The sequence below is a fragment of the Strix aluco genome, chromosome Z (assembly GCF_031877795.1).
Source record: "Strix aluco isolate bStrAlu1 chromosome Z, bStrAlu1.hap1, whole genome shotgun sequence".
In the NCBI taxonomy this organism is placed as follows: domain Eukaryota; kingdom Metazoa; phylum Chordata; class Aves; order Strigiformes; family Strigidae; genus Strix; species Strix aluco.
The window spans coordinates 78,897,824-78,915,879 of NC_133971.1; the positions used below are offsets into that span (position 1 = coordinate 78,897,824).

At 42.1% G+C, this 18,056-nt stretch overlaps 1 protein-coding gene across 1 annotated transcript in view; it reads right to left on the minus strand.

Annotated features, from left to right (window-relative positions):
• OXCT1 (3-oxoacid CoA-transferase 1) overlaps positions 1–18,056 on the minus strand; it is a 100,318-nt gene that overhangs the window by 59,019 nt on the left and 23,243 nt on the right. The window contains exon 7 of the mRNA XM_074811775.1: positions 13,732–13,792. Within this exon, the coding sequence (XP_074667876.1) occupies positions 13,732–13,792 (61 nt within the window). The remainder of the gene's footprint in view (positions 1–13,731; positions 13,793–18,056) is intronic.

Consider the following 18,056-nt stretch of genomic DNA (forward strand, 5'->3'; position numbering starts at 1 on the left):
AGAGGCTTTCTATCAGTTTCTCTAGCACACTGACTTCCTGGCAATCTGCAGTATCTACTGATCAACCATGGACTTGCTTTAGTTTGTTCTTTTTGAATGTCACATTTGTTCTTAACATATGTGACAAGGATAAAAGGGATTTTTTTCATTGAATATTATATTCACATCTGCAGTTAACTTCTGAAGCTGAATGCTGAGAAAGCTCATGATATTCATTCAAGAAAGTATCAGTTTAGAAAGGAATAAAATTTAAGAGACAGATAAAAGAAAAACAAATTCAAATCTTCCAGCACAATGTTGTGTGTAGGTTTAACTATCTGAACAGCAGTCAGCAACAATTCGATCTGCTATGAATTTTAACCACTTAACATTCACTACTCCAGCAATGAAGTGCCAAATCTGAACCCACATAATTAGAGGTTATATATAAAAGAAAAGCAATCATAGGAAAAAAAACCAACCAAACAACCCAAAACCACATAGCTAAATTAACTATTAAAGTTGATTCCCCTGAAAATCAGTAACATGTTAACTAAACATAAAAAGAACTACCTTTTGAACTCCCTTCTAGCCCAGTCTATTCTAGTGCTTCTCAAATCATCCTAAGATGGTCTGCACAACAGCTGTACAAATATTTTGTTTTTCTGTTCTTTTAATAAACACATGCACACACAGAAGCAAGGAATCAAATACAATGAAGGGAAACAAAAACAATGAAAGAGCATTCCAGTCTGGGGGTGGGCTTCTTGTTGGCAAACTAAAATTACTGTGGCAACAGTGTGCAAACATTTCTAGGAGCTGCTTTTCCAAATCAGTACTAGTAGTCCTGGATTTCAATTCCTATCCTTCTCTGACTTGTTCTTTAACCTTCTATGACTGGCATCAAACTGCTTTTTAACACTGATGAATATTGAAGCAGAAAAGGCATTAAACACTTCAGCCTTCTTTGTACTCTGCATTAGTAATTTTACTCTCCTCATTGAGCGGTGAAGTATCAATGTCCTTGGTCTCCCAGCCCACTAGGTATGTACTCTTAGAAAGATTTCTTGCTACTTTCAAGTCTTATTTTGTACTGGGCTGGAGATTTCTGAGTTTGCTTCTATGTGCTTAAGCTATTTTGTCTGTTTGGGTTTTGTAATGCTTAGCCTCAGACATCTGACATCTCACTTTCTGTCATTTTTCTTTTCTGTTTGAGATTGCAACAATTGTGATCCAGATCAAACTCCTACTGCTTTTCCAATGTTTTCTCCATGCTAGAAGAGTTTATTCTCAAGTTCTTAACACGGTCTTCCCCTAACTTCATAGCTATACCTCCCAGGAGCCTTCAACTATCAAGTCTTTGAGCTCACAAAATCAGACTTCCTAAGAGGCATTCCTGATATTTTGCCATTTTCCCTTCTGTGATTTCTAAAGATAATGTGCTTGCATTTCATGGTTACCCTCCCACAAGTGTTCACTCAAATCTTTCATCTAAGGTTCCTTTGGGAAAGGATATTGTAATGTCTATACTCTATAACTGGGTTATCTAAATTCAGATCCACAAGTATTTCTGATTCAGGATTTAGCCAAAACCTAGGCATGCAAATCCAATCATGCAGTCAAAAGCCCTAACCACCTAGATGTTTAAGATGTAAAGACTTCCATACCTGTACTTATACTAATAATATATATTTTCATATATAACACATATTTTGCATATATTATACTAAGACATTATGGCAACTAGAATTCTACTGTCACTTGTGCCAAAAGCTGCTGGTAAGGTGGCAGGACTAAGCAGCTCAGTGTCCATCCTGTACCAGATGACATTCTCAGACAGAACATTCCCCCACTGCAGATCCCTGGGACACCCACTCAGCAAACATCCCCTAAGCACACACAGAGTCATCACTGAGCAATTAAACAATATTGAAAAAGGCTATAGCAACACAACAGCTTAGTGGTTACAGCATTTGCACAAAAGAACCCCAATTCTGTATTCTTCTTGGTCTCAAATCCTGTTCTGTGGTTTCCCAGAAACACATCCTGATGCAGGTCTGTGCCCATCACAAATCCAGAACCACTTCCTGTAGCAGGGTTCAGTTTCAAGCTCCATGGCTGGGGCATCCAGGTAAGGAAAAAGATTCTTTTAGATTATTTTTCCACTTTAAAGTAGTACTTACAGGCTTTTTACAGCAAACTGTCACTGTGCAAAAACCTTGAACAATTCCTCAGAACAATGCTATGCATCTGAGGAAAGTTTTGACATTGTTAAAGAATTTGGAGGAACAGACACCAAAAAAAAAAGGTTCATTTTCCAGTTTCCTCAATAAAACACAATGCCATGATTTAGCACAGATAACAGGATACAAATAGCTTATTTCAGTTTGCTTGTCCCTTTGCGCAGCACAGTTCATTGTACCTGAGATAATGGCGCTCACTGACGTGGCTGTGTTGTTACTAGGCAACCAGAGATAAAATGCAGGGTTTAATGATTTTTATTTAATGCATTTTTATGAGAAAGTACACTCTCTTTTTTCCTCCCCTGGTATTATTTGAGGTGGAAATGCTGTTTACACAGGGAGATATATTTAGCCATCCCATGTAATCTGAACAAGAAAATTATTCAAACTGGTTATTCAAACCGCCAGTCAATAAATATTTCTAAACATATTGACCATTACCACTATCAAACACTTACATCATGGCAGTGGCTGAAATCTCAAACCACTTCACCAGGGTCAAGCAGTCAGCAGGTCTCATGGCAGAGAATAACAATGTCAAGAAAACAGCTTAGTGATGTTTGGGGCTGTTACGGATGTTCATGTACCCTTCATGGCAAAGCGCAAGAGCCCAAGCCAGTATCACCCTTCACTTCTCCCATGCTGTCACAACACCTAGACATGGCAAGGTCACACTACGTTTTTTCCTGTGGCTTTGGGTTGCCTCGATTCTCTGCAAAAAAGAAGCATCATCACCAAGCCTGTCCCTCCTGGCAGGGTCTGGCTTACAGAAGCCTCTACAGGAAGATGCACATTTTAGGAAGCATCTTAACATCACAGCCATTGCCTGAGCAGTCCAGGCACACATCCAGGAGGTCTCCCTGTAACTCCAAGTGGCTACACATTTAATTTCCCATCACAAAATTCAGTGCGTTTGTGGAGGGGTATGACAGCACTACTGCCTGCTGAATTCAGCAGACTTGTCCTTGCCCTTGTTCTTTTGGGAGACTTTAACTTCCCAGACATCTGCTGGAAATACAACACAGCAGAGCGGGACCAGTCCCAGAGATTCCTGGAACGTGTGGGAGACAACTTCCTGACACAGCTGGTGAATGAACCAACCAGAGAAGGTGTCCTGCTGGATCTCCGCTTTGTGAACAGAGAAGGACTGGTGGATGATGTGGCAGTTGGAGGCCGACTAGGGCACAGCGATCATGAAATAATAGAGTTCTCTATTTTTAGAGAGGCCAGGAGAGGGGGAAGCAGAACTGACATCCTGGACTTCCAAAGGGCTGACTTTGTCTTGTTTGGGCACCTGCTTGACAGGATCTCTTGAGAGACAGTCTGAAGGGTATAGGGGTCAAGGAAGGCTGGGCACTCTTTAAGAAGAAAGTCTTAATACCTCAGGAGCAGGCGGTTCCCAGGTGCTGTAAGAGAAGCCGGCAGCAGAAAAAACCACCCTGGCTGAACAGGGAGCTTTGGCTGCAACTCAGGGAGAAAAGGAGAGTTTACAGCCTTTGGAAGAAGGGACTAGCCACTCACAGTGATTACAAAGAGGCTGTGAGGCTATGCAGGGCAGAAATCAGGAGGTCTAAAGCCCAGATGGAAATTACCCTGGCTTCAGCAATCAAGAACAAGAAATGTTTCTATAAGTATGTGAGCAGCAAAAGAAAGACCAGAGAGTCCATCCCCTGCTAGACGCAGGAGGAATCATGGTAACAACTGACAAGGAAAAGGCTGAGGTGCTTAATGCCTTCTTTGCCTCAGTTTTTAATAACAAGACTAGTTGTACTGAGGGAATCCAGCCTCCTCAGCCAGAAGAAGAGACTGGGAGAATGACCCCTCCTTATTCCAGGAGGAGATAGTCAGTGACCTACTGCATCACATAGACACACACAAGTCTATGGGACCGGACGGGATACACCTGAGGGTGCTGAAGGAGCTGGCTGGGGTGCTCACCAAGCCGCTTTCCATCATTTACCAGCAGTCCTGGCTGACCGGGGAGGTCCCGACAGATTGGAAATTGGCCAATGTGATGCCCATATATAAAAAGGGTCGGAAGGATGATCCGGGAAATTACAGGCCTGTCAGCTTGATTCTGGTTCCCAGGAAGCTGATGGAGCAGCTCATCCTGAGTACCATCACACAACACATGCGGGACAACCAGATGATCAGGCCCAGTCAGCATGGGGTTATGAAAGGCAGGTCCTGCTTGACAAACCTGATCTCCTTCTACAACAGGGCGACCTGATTATTGGATGAGGGAAAGGCTGTGGATGTTGTCTGTCTTGACTTTAGTGAGGCCTTTGACACCGTTTCCCACAGCATTCTCCTGGTGAAACTGGCTGCTCGTGGCTTGGATGATCGCACGCTTTGCTGGGTAAAACACTGGCTGGATGGCCAGGCCCAAAGAGTTGTGGTGAACGGAGTTAAATCTGGTTGGCGGCCGGTCACCAGTAGTGTCCCCAGGGCTCGGTTTTGGGACCACTCCTGTTTAACATCTTTATTGATGATCTAGACGAGGGGATCAAGTGCACCCTCAGTAAGTTTGCAGACGACACCAAGTTGGGTGGGAGTGTTGATCTGCTCGAGGGTAGGGAGGCTCTGCAGAGAGACCTGGACAGGCTGGAGCGATGGGCTAAGGCCAACTGGAGGAGTTTCAATAAGGCCAAATGCCGGGTGCTGCACTTGGGCCACAACAACCCCCAGCAGTGCTACAGGCTTGGGGAGGAGTGGCTGGAGAGCTGCCAGTCAGAGAGGGACCTGAGGGTGTTGATTGACAGCCGGCTGAACATGAGCCAGCAGTGTGCCCAGGTGGCCAAGAAGGCCAGTGGCATCCTGGCTTGTATCAGAAATAGCGTGGCCAGCAGGGACAGGGAAGTGATCTTGCCCCTGCACTCGGCACTGGTGAGGCCGCACCTCAATTCCTGTGTTCAGTTTTGGGCCCCTCACTACAAAAAGGACATTGAATGACTCGAGCGTGTCCAGAGAAGGGCAACGAAGCTGGTGAAGGGTCTGGAGCACATGTCGTACGAGGAGCAGCTGAGGGAACTGGGGTTGTTTAGTCTGGAGAAGAGGAGGCTGAGGGGAGACCTCATCACCCTCTACAACTACCTGAAAGGAGGTTGCAGAGAGCTGGGGATGAGTCTCTTTAACCAAGTAATAAGCAACAGAACAACAGGTAATGGCCTCAAGTTGCACCAGGGAAGGTTTAGACTGGATATTAGGAAGTATTTCTTTACAGAACGGGTTGTTAGGCGTTGGAATGTGCTGCCCAGGGAGGTGGTGGAGTCCCCATCCCTGGAGGTGTTTAAGAGTAGTGTCGACTTAGCGCTGAGGGATATGGTGTAGTTGGGAACTGTTAATGTTGGGTTGATGGTTGGACTGGATGATCTTCAAGGTCTTTTCCAACCTAGACAATTCTGTGATTCTGTGATTCAACAGAGAGCATCTGAAATGTTACCACATACATACGACCACACAAGCCCTCAAGTTTCTTCACATTTCAAGCCCTTCCTCTGCACCTTTACAAGGGCTGGTAGCTTGTATATTACTTGTGACTGCTGAGTTCCTTTTAGATGAGCTGATTTCCCAACTCTCCCATCTTTGCAACAGCAGCAGCAAAGTGTTTATATATCTGAAAATCACCTGAAAGCCTCAGGCTGAGTGCATGCGTCAGGGCTCAGGTCCAAAGAAAGCTACAGCTCTGACTGCATACTTAACTCCTGCAAGTTCTGCAAGATGAAGTGAGAAGCAGATGAACAGAGAACTTTTTTTAAATGCAACACTGTAGAAGAATTAAAAAACAAATAAACTCCTGCATCATTTTGCGTTCACATATAGATAAAGCCAAACTAACTAATGCTGCCAATACTGGATTATTTAACATTTTTCTCTGCAAAGGTTACCCTCCAAATAACAAGAATCATGGAATTCAGTTGAAAACTTCTTTTTGACCCTTAATATTGGTCACCTTTAAATTAAAGTAAAAATTCCACTAGACTCAGTGCAGTTGGATCTTTACAGACAGTTATCTGTGCTGAGGTATGCATACTTATTATCATGAATGTTAGCAGGTTCTACTTCCTATCACTTAAATAAGCAAAAGAAATACATGTAGTGGTCCAAAATACTTGTACAGGTTAGTAAACACCTCCTGTATTTCATTAGAAATTTACAATCAATGTATTTCTGATCCCAGCAAGGGTACTGAACAACTACTTCTGACCATTTTCCTAGTCAAAATAAACAAGGCTGAGGGTCAGACACTTTAATCTGAAATTTGTTCTAGGGGAATTTTAAAAATCAGTAACTCTCCACTGTGTACCACAGACATAACCGGTAATGGTACAGACTGACTTCCTCCTTCTTCAGAAGCCTTTCCACACACAGCCAGCCTCACTCCTCACAACACAGGGGAGTTTTAAAGCAAGCAATAGCTATCAGTTTGTGGGTTTGTGAGATGGGCTTTTTTTGTCTTCACTCTTACCCTCCACATGCACAAATGCTGTCAAGCTCTCCCACTTCTGAATTGTTACAAAAATTAAGTGTCTGTCCGTACTTCAACTAAGAGAATGTAAAATGCCACACTGACATTGGAGAACAGCAGCTTTAATACATTAAAGAAAAAAGTGTCTTTTACTGTGTATGATTGTCAGGAGATTTCACAGCTCCTTGGGTTAATTTAGAAGGACAGGTTAACAAATGCAATTGATTCTGAGTGTACTTCCCACTTTCATCAAGTTCACAGATACCTTGCGATTGGATTTCTAGTAGTTTATATTTCCCTTGGTATGGATCTTACTATGCCAATTGCCATTCCGTATTTTTTATCAATGTTTAGAAACTAAAATAAATCTGTGGAAAGATTGATGAAATAATAAATCCTAAAAAGGAAGCGGCAGTACCAGACACAACAGGTAAACTGGGTCTGTTCAAACATAACATGTTTCATTACAAAACACAAAGACATCTGTGATCAAGAAATATCTGCCATGCTTACAGAATGCATGCTGAAAAACACTGATTACATTCTCCTTGAAGTATGCCAGAAATGGATCAACAAGGTGTAAGCAACTAACACTGCAAGACCCCCTGTATAATGATCACCAAAGACTACTGGTTTGCAAAGAAGGAAGCAGCAGCACCAAAGAATAACTCTACTTTTCATGTGACATTAGTGGGAGCAGTGTTACAGTGCTGAAGACGCTTCAGTTGGTCATAAAGTTTCAGAAAAAAACAGAGGGAGAAGGAGATGGACATGAAAAGGATAGGAATGCTGAAGAAAATGTTTTACAGATAGAATCATGAAGACCTTAATCTGAATCTGTTCATCATATCAACAGCACTGAGAAGTCACTCAGTGGGAAGGATATGCCAGCTTCAGAAAGGTTTTTAATCTAGCAGAAGGGAATAAAAGCACTGGATGGAACCTAAAGCCAAACTAATTACAGTAAAAAGACATATTTATACCAATGAGGGTGATTAACCACTGGAACATGCACAAACAGAAGGATGGGTTTTCCATTTCTTGTTTTATTTGTATCAAGCAGGATAACTTTCTGATTAAACCTATCTTTCAAAATTCAAGTTACACTCTGATTGAATGTACTCACTGAACTTAATAATGATATAAGCGAATGGCCTACAACCCCTCCTTCTAATGTAAAGCTTAACAAATTAAGTTCTGTTGCTGAAAAAAGAGATTGCTTCTGAAGGACTGGATAAAACTAGATGTATACATAAATAAATAACCCATTAGAGTAGCTACGAGAACAACTCTCTTTTCTGTGTATTTATAGCATTCATTTTAAAGAAAAAATTTCAGCAACCCAAAAATCAGAAACACAGAGGGAAATGCCTCTAATTTTTGCTAGTTACCTGCCTCAGCTTGGTGCTTTGTTCTAGACAAGCAGATGTTGGCAGCCTAAGTCTGGTTGCATAACAGGTACAAAGCTTCACATTCAAAATCAGGATGGGAGTGCCAGACTGAGAAACTACAATCCTGCAAATCCCAATTAATCACTGTATGACTCTGAAGACAAGTCTGACCTGTAGCTAGTTTGATGGAAAGGAGCAGGAATGGCTTCAAATCTCTACTTCTACATGTCTGCTTAAATTCAGTTAAATGGTCACTGTGTGAAAAACAGAAAGGGAGCTGGGAACAGATACAATTCAGAAATCCCTGCTGCCAAGACAGTATCTGAATTACTAGCCTACACAAACTTTTTTCTGCTCCCTGTAAGTGGGATTGAGAATTTCACCCTTCAGCCTTGAACAACATTAACTAAGGAGCCAAGCAAAACTCTTTTCAGCTGTCTCAGTTTCCCCATGATTAGTTCTAGACAGCAGATGTACTAGATGCCATATTGAGATATGCCCTTCCAATTCCCTGGGTTTGAACTCATAAATCCAAACACAACATTCTGAATTCTGCTTTGGAAGAAAGACACTTAAAACTTAACCCAATGAGGCACTGCATTTGGCTCAAAATTTCTATTTGTTCTAAATCTCTGCTTATGCTTCTTCACCCATTAATTTGTCCATAAAAAATTAGAGTTGTAAAGTAACATTAATGTGCCATCTCACAAAAAGCTTGTCAGTTTTTAAATGGTATTGAAAATGCAACAAGACTCATGGTGGACACAGTTCACAGCAGATCTACTGAAGACTGTTAAGTGGAATTAGAACAAGAAGGATCTCACATAATTGCTGCTCACTGACAAGAAAATTCTACCCTATCACATGTGGATAGAAGAGCAGAAAGAAAGAATGAGATGGAATGTAGGTGGAAGGCTCTGATCTACTTAAATTCTCTAAACGCCAGACTGAACAAAGTATGAAGGGCAAGTGACTAGAAGAAAAGGGAATAATGAAAGACTCTTTATTTCATTTTTAAATGGAAAAATATTTTAAACTTTTCTTGAAAACCAACTGTGAAAATTCATGTACTGTTGCTGTACTGTAAGTCGTGTGACAAATTCTATGGTGTTTTTTGCCATAGTTCTGTATAACACAAAAAAATAACTCAAGTTCCCAAATATATTATCCAGAGATGTTTATGTAACGAATATATTTTCCAGATAAGATTTTACCGAAAAAAACCCAAAAGCCCAAACAAAACCCAGCCTCCAAACAAAAAAAACCAAACCAAAACAAAAACCCTGAAGAAACACAAACTTCTTTCATTTACAATTTACTAGAAATAGTCTAGAGGGATTTGTCTTGATTTTACTGTCAAACCATATTTAGCTTTTATTAGACATATAAAAGGTGTGATATAAAAGGTTTATTAGGCATACCAGGGTGTGATGAAAAAGCTAACAGAGCAGTCTATCTTTTAGATATTGCTATGCCTTAGCAACTCTCCAATCACCAATGTTATTTCCAGCATTGGCTGCTCCATGTTTTTAAACATTATCATTTTAGACAACAAGGAAAAATGACAGAAAGATTGGAATAAACTTCTACATCATCTAGTCCATCCTCTTTCTCAAGGTGTAATCAAATGTCTGTATCTCATTCTGGACTGATATTTATGTAATTTATTAAATTTTGGAGACCACAAATGTGATAGCTCCACAATTTGCCCAATCTCAGTTGTTATATACTTATTATCATGAAGTTTTGCATAAGGTCTTATGTGAATCTTCTTAAGCACAGCTTAAGCCTACTGTTTCTTCTTTCATCCACATACTATTTTATTTAAGAAATTATTTTATTTAACAAAAGGACAGGCAGGGGAGAGGAGGAGGGGATGTCACCCTCTATGTCAGTGACCAGCTGGAGTGCATGGAGCTCTGCCTGGGGATGGATGAGGAGCCGACCAAGGTTTATGGGTCAGGATTAAAGGAAAGGCAGGGACAGGAGACATTAGAGTGGGAGTCTGCTACAGGTGACCTGACAAGGAAGACCGAGCAGATGACGTCCCCTATAGACAGATAGGAGCAGCCTCATGTTCACAGGCCCTGGTCCTCATGGGGGACTTCAACCACCCTGATTACCTATTGGAGGGGCAACACAACAGGGCATAAGCAATCCAGAAGGTTCCTGGGATGCATTGATGATAACTTCCTTCTCCAAGTGGTAGAGGAACCAATGAAGAGAGGTGCTATGCTAGACCTTGTTCTCACCAACAAGGAGGGGCTGGTGGGGAGTGTAAAGCTCAAGGGCAGCCTTGACTGCAGTGACCATGAAATGGTGGAGTTCAAGTTCCTTAGGGCGGTGAGGAGGGCAAACAGCAAGCTCGTTACCCTGGCCTGCAGGAGAGCAGACTTTGTCCTCTTCAGGAATCTGCTTGACAAGTAGCATGGGGTAAAGCCCTGGAGGGAAGAGCAGCCCAAGAAAGCTGGTTGATATTCAAGGATCACCTCCTCCAAGTTCAGGAGCAAGGCATCCCAACAAAGAGGAAGCCAGGAAAGAACACCAGGAGGCCTGCATGGATGAACAAGGAGCTCCTGGACAAGCTCAAACACAAAAAGGAAGCCTACAGAGGGTGGAAGCAAGGACAGGTAGCCTGGAAGGAATACAGAGAAATTGTCCGAGCAGCCAGGGGATAAGATTAGGAAGGCCAAAGCCCTGTTTGAACTAAATCTGGTCAGGGACATCAAGGGCAACAAGAAAAGCTTTTATAGGTATGTTGGTGATAAAAGAAAGACTAGGGAAAATGTGGGCCATCTCCAGAAGGAAGCAGGAGACCTGGTTGCCCAGGATACGGAGAAGGCTGAGGTACTCAGTGACTTTTTTGCCTCAGTTTTCACTGGCAAGGGCTCCAGCCACACTGTCCAAGTTGCAGAAGACAAATGCGGGGACTGGGAGAGTGAAGACCTGCCCACTGTAGGAAAAGATCAGGTTCAAGACCATCTGAGGAACCTGAAGGTGCACAAGTCCATGGGCCTGATGAGATGCATCTGTGGGTCCTGAGGGAACTGGCAGATGAAGTGGTGTGAGAGACAACTTGTAAAAAACAGGTCCTGAAAGAAACAGGCCTGCAAGAAACAAGGACTGAGAAAAACAGCCTGAGAAAAAGGTTAGCGGGGAGGGTGGAGGCCCTTTGAGCTAAGGAATGTCTCAAACACTCGCAAGTAATGAAACTGTAGTCACAGGGTGGATAGTGTGGAGGTCAAAACTGATAAGGCTGCCCAAATAACACAAGATGCAGCTGGAGGAGGGAGCCCTGTGGAGACAGGATGACTCTGCTCTGGTGCACCTGGCCAAATTTCAAGGGCCATCTGTCCGGTGAATGACCTTTGCTTCATTATCCATGAAATGCATATTAATACCTGAATATGCTAATGAAGAGTAACAAGATCATGCTAATTACATCATCCCATGAAACACCTTACCCCTCCCCATACATGGGATACATAGGTATGTGGGTCAACCTAGGGGATAGACCCAAGGAAAGTGTGTATAAATAGAGGGGGGCAAGGGTGGGGGGGACTCAGAGAGCGAAGTGAAGCAAAGAAGATAGATGCCTCCTGGAACCCTTGCGGGAGGGATTGATGCAGGAACCCAAACCGGTGATCTCTATTCCTCTGTTCTCTCCATCTACCTCCTTTCCTTTTTCCCCTTTTCCTTCACTACCATTAAGAAATGCAAGGCATACTGTATCGCTTGCCACAACTCGTTATATACTTCGCCAATTATCATGTATCCAATTAGTACATTGTGCGAAGTTAATAAATGTTTGGGCTTTGAAACTTGTCTCACTGTTTTCCACTCCGTTGCGGATGTATGAGTCTCAGTCACTTGTCTCCCTCATCTGAGCGGGACATGATAAGTGGCTAAGCCACTATCCATCATATCTGAGAAGTCGTGGCAGTTCAGTGGAGGTCCTACTGACTGGAAAGGGGAAACATAACCCCCATTTATAAAAAGGAAAATAAGAGAAGACCCAGGGAACTACAGGCCAATCAGCCGCACCTCTGTGCCTGACAAGATCATGGAGCTGACCCCCTGGAATCTATGCTAAGGCACATGGAAAATAAGGAGGTGACTGGTGACAGCCAACATGGCTTCACTAAGGGCAAATCGAGCCTGATGAATTTAGTGGCGTTCTATGATGGGGTTACAGCATCAGTGGGTAAGGGAAGAGCAATTGACATCATCTACCTGGACTTGTGCAAAACATTTAACACTCTCCCACATGACGTCCTTGTCTCTACATTGGAGAGACGTGGATTTCACAGATGGACCACTCAGTGGATAGGAAATTGGCTGGATGGTCGCATTCAAAGAGTTGCAGTCAGTGCCTCAATGTCCAAGTGGAGAGCAGTGACAAGTGGTGTTCCTCAGGGGCCAGTGTTGGGACTGGTACTGTTTAACGTCTTTGTTGGAGACATGGACAGTGGGATTGAGTGCACCCTCAGAAAGTTCACTGATGACACCAAGCTGTGCGGTGTGGTTGACACGCTGGAGGGAAGGGATGTGCCATCCAGAGGGACTTGGACAGGCTGGAGAGGTGGGCCCATGCAAACTTCATGAAGTTCAACAAGACCAAGTGCAAGGTCCTGCACATGGGTGGGGGCAATCCCAAGCACAAATACAGGCTGGGTGATGAGTGGATTGAGAGCAACCCTGAAGAGAGGAATTGGAGGTATTGGTGGATGGAAAACTCACTATGAGCCAGCAGTGTGTGCTCACAAACCAGAAAGCCAACCCTATCCTGGGCTGCACCAAGAGAATTGTGGCCAGCAGGCAGAGGGAGGTGATTCTCCCCCTCTACTCCGCTCTTGTGAGACCCCACCTGCAGTGCTGTGTCCAGCTCTGGGGCCCCCAACATAAGAAGGACATGGACCTGTTGCAGCAAGTCCAGAGGAGGCCATGGAGATGATCAGGGGGCTGGAGCACCTCCCTTATGAGGACAGGCTGAGAGAGTTGGGATTGTTCAACCTGAAGAAGAGAAGGCTCCAGGGGACCTTATAGGGGCCTTCCAGTACCTACAGGGGACCTACAGAAAAGATGGGGAGAGACTCTTTCTCAGGGATTGTAGTGATAGGACAAGGGGTAATGCTTTTAAACTGAAGAAGAGTAGATTTAGATTCCATATAAGGAAGAAATTCTTCACTGTGAGGGTGGTGAGGTACTGGAACAGGTTGCCCAGAGAAGCTGTGGCTGCCCCCTCCCTGAAAGTGTTCAAGACCAGGTTGGACGAGGCTTTGAGCAACCTGGTCTACTAGAAGAGATTGGAACTAGATGTTCTTTAAGGTCCCTTCCAACCAAACCATTCTATGATTCTATGAAATTTGAAGGCTGTAGCCATGTTTCCCCCAGAGTCTGATCACAGTGAACATGAAGTCCTGGCCAGGATTACAACAGTAATAACCTGAGGAACCATGGTGAACTAACCACTAAAACAGAGCATAGCATTAGGAGTAGACAATACAAGGAGACAGTTTAGACCACTGTCTCTGACATGAAATCCCCCAATGAGTCAAGAAAAGAGGAACTCTCTCCCAAAAATACCACGCAAAACAAAGGAGTTTCTTGACTATAGGGGTATAGGGCTTACTATGTTTCAGTTCCCTACCTCTACCACAGTTGTCTGGGCAGCTTTACACATAGGTTGGTTGAAGTTTCTTGCAGTTTTCCTGCGAAAGAGAAGAAAATGAATAAATATTAAAAGCTGTAATAGTACGAGGAAAGACTTTTCAGAGATAGGCTACAAGTATCTCTGTAATACAAACATCACAAATATATTCACCAAATAGCTAGAGGATTAATAAAAAAATAGGAGGAAGGAAAAAGTATTGTGGAATTGTGTAAGATACCTATGAAATTAAGTATTTTGCTACATTAGAAAATATTTACTACAGCTCTTTTGACTTTTAACCAGCACATTGTTTAAGTAAAATTGAGTATGCTACTGATACCTTCATTTATTAGATCCAAGAGCAGCAGCAAGCTGGGCTTTGTACAATGTACCTTCCCATTATTTCACTGCACAAAGAATAAAATTAACCTCCATAGGGGGGCCAGTAACAGGGCCTAACAGCCTCTCAAGTCCCACATATGCCTTCATAATTCAGACTAGGACTTGGGATAGCACTTTGCATAGTAGTCAATTTAATCCAGTTCTCTTGATTAAAAAAGCTATGCCAGTTCTGGCACTCACTGCAAGACTCTGGCATTCATCCTAACGATTCCTGCACAGTATTTATGTAACAAGGAAGAAGAACCTCTAGGGAATAAAAGTAACACATGACATGTATAACCATGCTGGGATCTGCACTGAGATCTTAGTAGGTACAGGGAAAAACAACTGACCTTTGCCAGCCCCTTTTTATATTTTTCAGAAAGCAAACAAAACTGTGCAGCATTATATTTAAGAAAAATTGTGTGTATATTTTAGTTGGGTTCCACTGACAGCTTCTCAGCATTTTTCTCTTTAAAAAGTAGAATTCTTGACATTTCTTCATCAAAATGCATGAAACTAGGGTTTAAAACAAGCCAAAACTTCCCTTCTCCCATCCTCTTTTCACAGAAGCATTTTTTTTCTGACCATCCTCATTTCCCAATGCCTTTTCCTCTTTCCTTCGCCATTTAGTGCAATGACCATGCCTAGTGCTATGGCCATGCTGAATTTTGGGATGCTGCCGCCACCTCGTGGCTTTGAGGGAGGTAGGAAATTGCAAGGGTCAAATCCTGAAACTACCATGCAGTTTCCACAGGATTTCTAGTGCAGAGATCTATAGAATCAAAGCTACACACAATGACATATAACTTGGGGAAATACTGTTTTACTGGCAATACACAGCAGCTGTGAAGGTACAGTATCTTTTGTCCATGGGTCTCCTCTGTGGCTGTATAAACACAAGAGGATGTAAGAAGAGGAAACAAAAAAAAAAACCAACCAACCCTTGAATTTATATTCTTCTCTTAGTGAACAAATACAATACTAGCTGCTAGTGATTTACAGAAAACTACCCTAAACTAGGTAGAGTATAAAATGAGAAGAAAACCAGAGTTACAAAAGCTGAATTAAAATAGCAGGAGAATGGATACAGATGGGGGAAGGCAGATACGGAAACAAAGAATTCAGTATTTCATCCCAAGCAACTACTTTTCTGAGTCAAAGACCTTCTCAAGATCATAGATCTGCCAGTAAAAGAAACTGATATAAAATTATTTTTACATAGGGGAAAAAATTACAAGAAAACATTTCAATGACAAATTATTAAGAGTTAATGGGCTTGATTCTGACCCTATTTATAAAAGCTTATGCAATTTAGAATGTTCTTGGGTTAGTAAAGTTGTTTCAAAAGCAGCAGTCTTTTATAAGATCAAAGGTCTTATTTCTAAAGAACACATCATACAGAAGAAGGAAAACCAGAAACGCTGTGCTATTTTCCAACACAGAATAATGTTCAGGTTTTTGGAGTATGAAATGCAGAAACTAGCAAGCCAAGTTTGCCTTTTTATTTTAAGATAGTTTTCTGGACATCTCGACTCAGCAATGTGTGCAAAGTCCACTGTTCCAGCAATGGATTCCTAAACTGACCCAAAGGCATGATAACAGCTTTTGTCCCAAAGGAAAAAGGTAGCAAACTAGCTCACAGTAGACTAAATCAATGAACTACATCCACTATGTACCTAATGGAGCAGAGATGAAGGGACACCTCAGATATAAACTGAATTTATGTATTGCAGAACCACTTGAAGCATGAAGAGATGACCTGACATGACTGTCTGTGACAGCAGGGGCCCTGACTCAGTTTGTCCCTTCAACATCTCTGTTCCTTTGTCAAGAGCGTACTTTCATCAGCACCAAATCACACCTCCACTTGTAAAGTGAAAGTATATTGGGCTAGAACAACTCCAAAGCAGATGGTACCAGATGAAAAGGGAGGAGAGCCAAAGGAGGTAGAATGTCCACAAAAGCAGCGGCACTCCCTGCTGTTGTCCCTAACAAGCAAAGCTCCAAAGAAGCTTAAGACCTGGAGACACTCTGTTCTACTAAACAGAACTAGTACCTGCATCAGACTAACAAAGCGAAATGCCCATATACGCATCCTTTCAGCTATCACAAGAACATGGTGGGATTATTTCATTATGGTTGCGGAAGTCTTGGATAATTTGTCTTGGTAATGGTGCAATAATTCTTGGTAAGAATTATTACCTACTGGGTCAGATACAGGTCTTGTTAGGCAAAAGCTGTGGTGCAGAATAGTCCATTCAGCATAAAGATGCCTGGAAGGAAAGCAGCCACGGCATGCTGTATGGAACAAAAGAGCTAGGTGACATGAAGTATCATGTAGAAAACCCTGTTTAAAAAATTGACTTCTAAAGGAGCTGGTGCCATTCCGGATCCCCAAGAAAACAGCATAGCTTCATGTATGAGAACAGACAAAAAAACTCATGCTGGCCTGTGGTCCAAATAAGTCTACCTAAAGTACATCCTTTAAATTTAAAAAAGCCCTTAGCTTGAGGGTGTTTAACAGTTTGGCAGACACTTACTCCATTCCTATTGGCTCCACAGATACCAGAGTCATGGGATACATACTATAAATAGTACCATGCTGCCGTGAAAGCAGTGGCAGATGTGAGTAAACACAGAGCCTATGTCTATCCAGGCATATTTCAGCAAACAAAAACAGAAGTCACATAAAAAAAGTACAGAAGCATCCCACTGCCAGTTGAATACATACTCGGTATGTAGCATGATGTCAAAAATACATTTTCCTTTTCATCAGTCCTGTAGATCACAGAGATATTGCTGTTACATTCGAATCTACTACAGTTTCCTCCTCTGTTGCCTCCCACAGGCTATGAGATGAGCCTATGTTTCTGTTCTAGGCCATCAGGTAATCTGCATCTCATCTAAAGCCAGAAAGGGTCACTGCTGATTATGAGCAAATTCTTTTAAGCTAGCAATACTCTACATGAAATAAGACACTGGATGATGATGTTTCCATCTTTGATTAGTTACACTTGAAAGAAGGACTCAAGATTTTTAGGTCTCCACTGATGGAAGTAGTATCTGGTATCAACTGTACTGTGTGAATGTGAGAGACATATGAAGACTTCTGAAAGGAACAGAAGGGAGAGGAAAAGCCATAAAGAGAGACCAACAGGACATAAAGGGCGGGGGGAGGGAGAATGCAACCAGTCTGTTTCCGTGGAGAATGAAAGAATTTTTCTGAGTTAAGTAAGCATCAGTAGATAGATATGGGGTAAAAGCACAGACAGTAGAGGCTTAAGATCAAACAAAGACAAGCACAAGGGGGAAGACTGTTTCCTGTATTCCATGTCCCAAAGTCTAAGGAAAGGAGTTTAGCAGCCATCAAATTCATGTGCACACACACAAGAAAGTTCAGTTTTCAATCAGAAACCATCTTGTCTTGTCAGTGGGCAAGCCACGATGTCAAGAGTTGGGTAAAATAAAAACTTCTTTCTTAATTTTCAAGTATTTTTATTTAATATTATTATTATATCCATAAGATACAGAGATAAAAGTTTATGTGAATACATGCATACATATACATATATAAACAAAGAAAAACATTACTTTATCAGTATTATTTTATCCGCATATTTTTCAGTTGCTTTTTCAACTCTTTGTTTGTTTTAATACATACAAAGACAAACTGCATTACTCAGCATCTTCTTGTAGTAAACTGCAACTGATTACCATAACACTTACCTTTTCATCTGATAGCCATAAAACAAACAAATGAAAACCAGATGTTAAAGATAAGCAAACCTCTCCTGCTTCAGTTCAGGACAAACCAGAGCACAAATATAGCAACTCAAATAAATGATGTTATCACTAGTGCAACGCCCAAACTTTTCACTACAAAAGATGTTTAAATTCATATGATACCTCTCCCTACGCCAGTGAGATCAAATCAACTT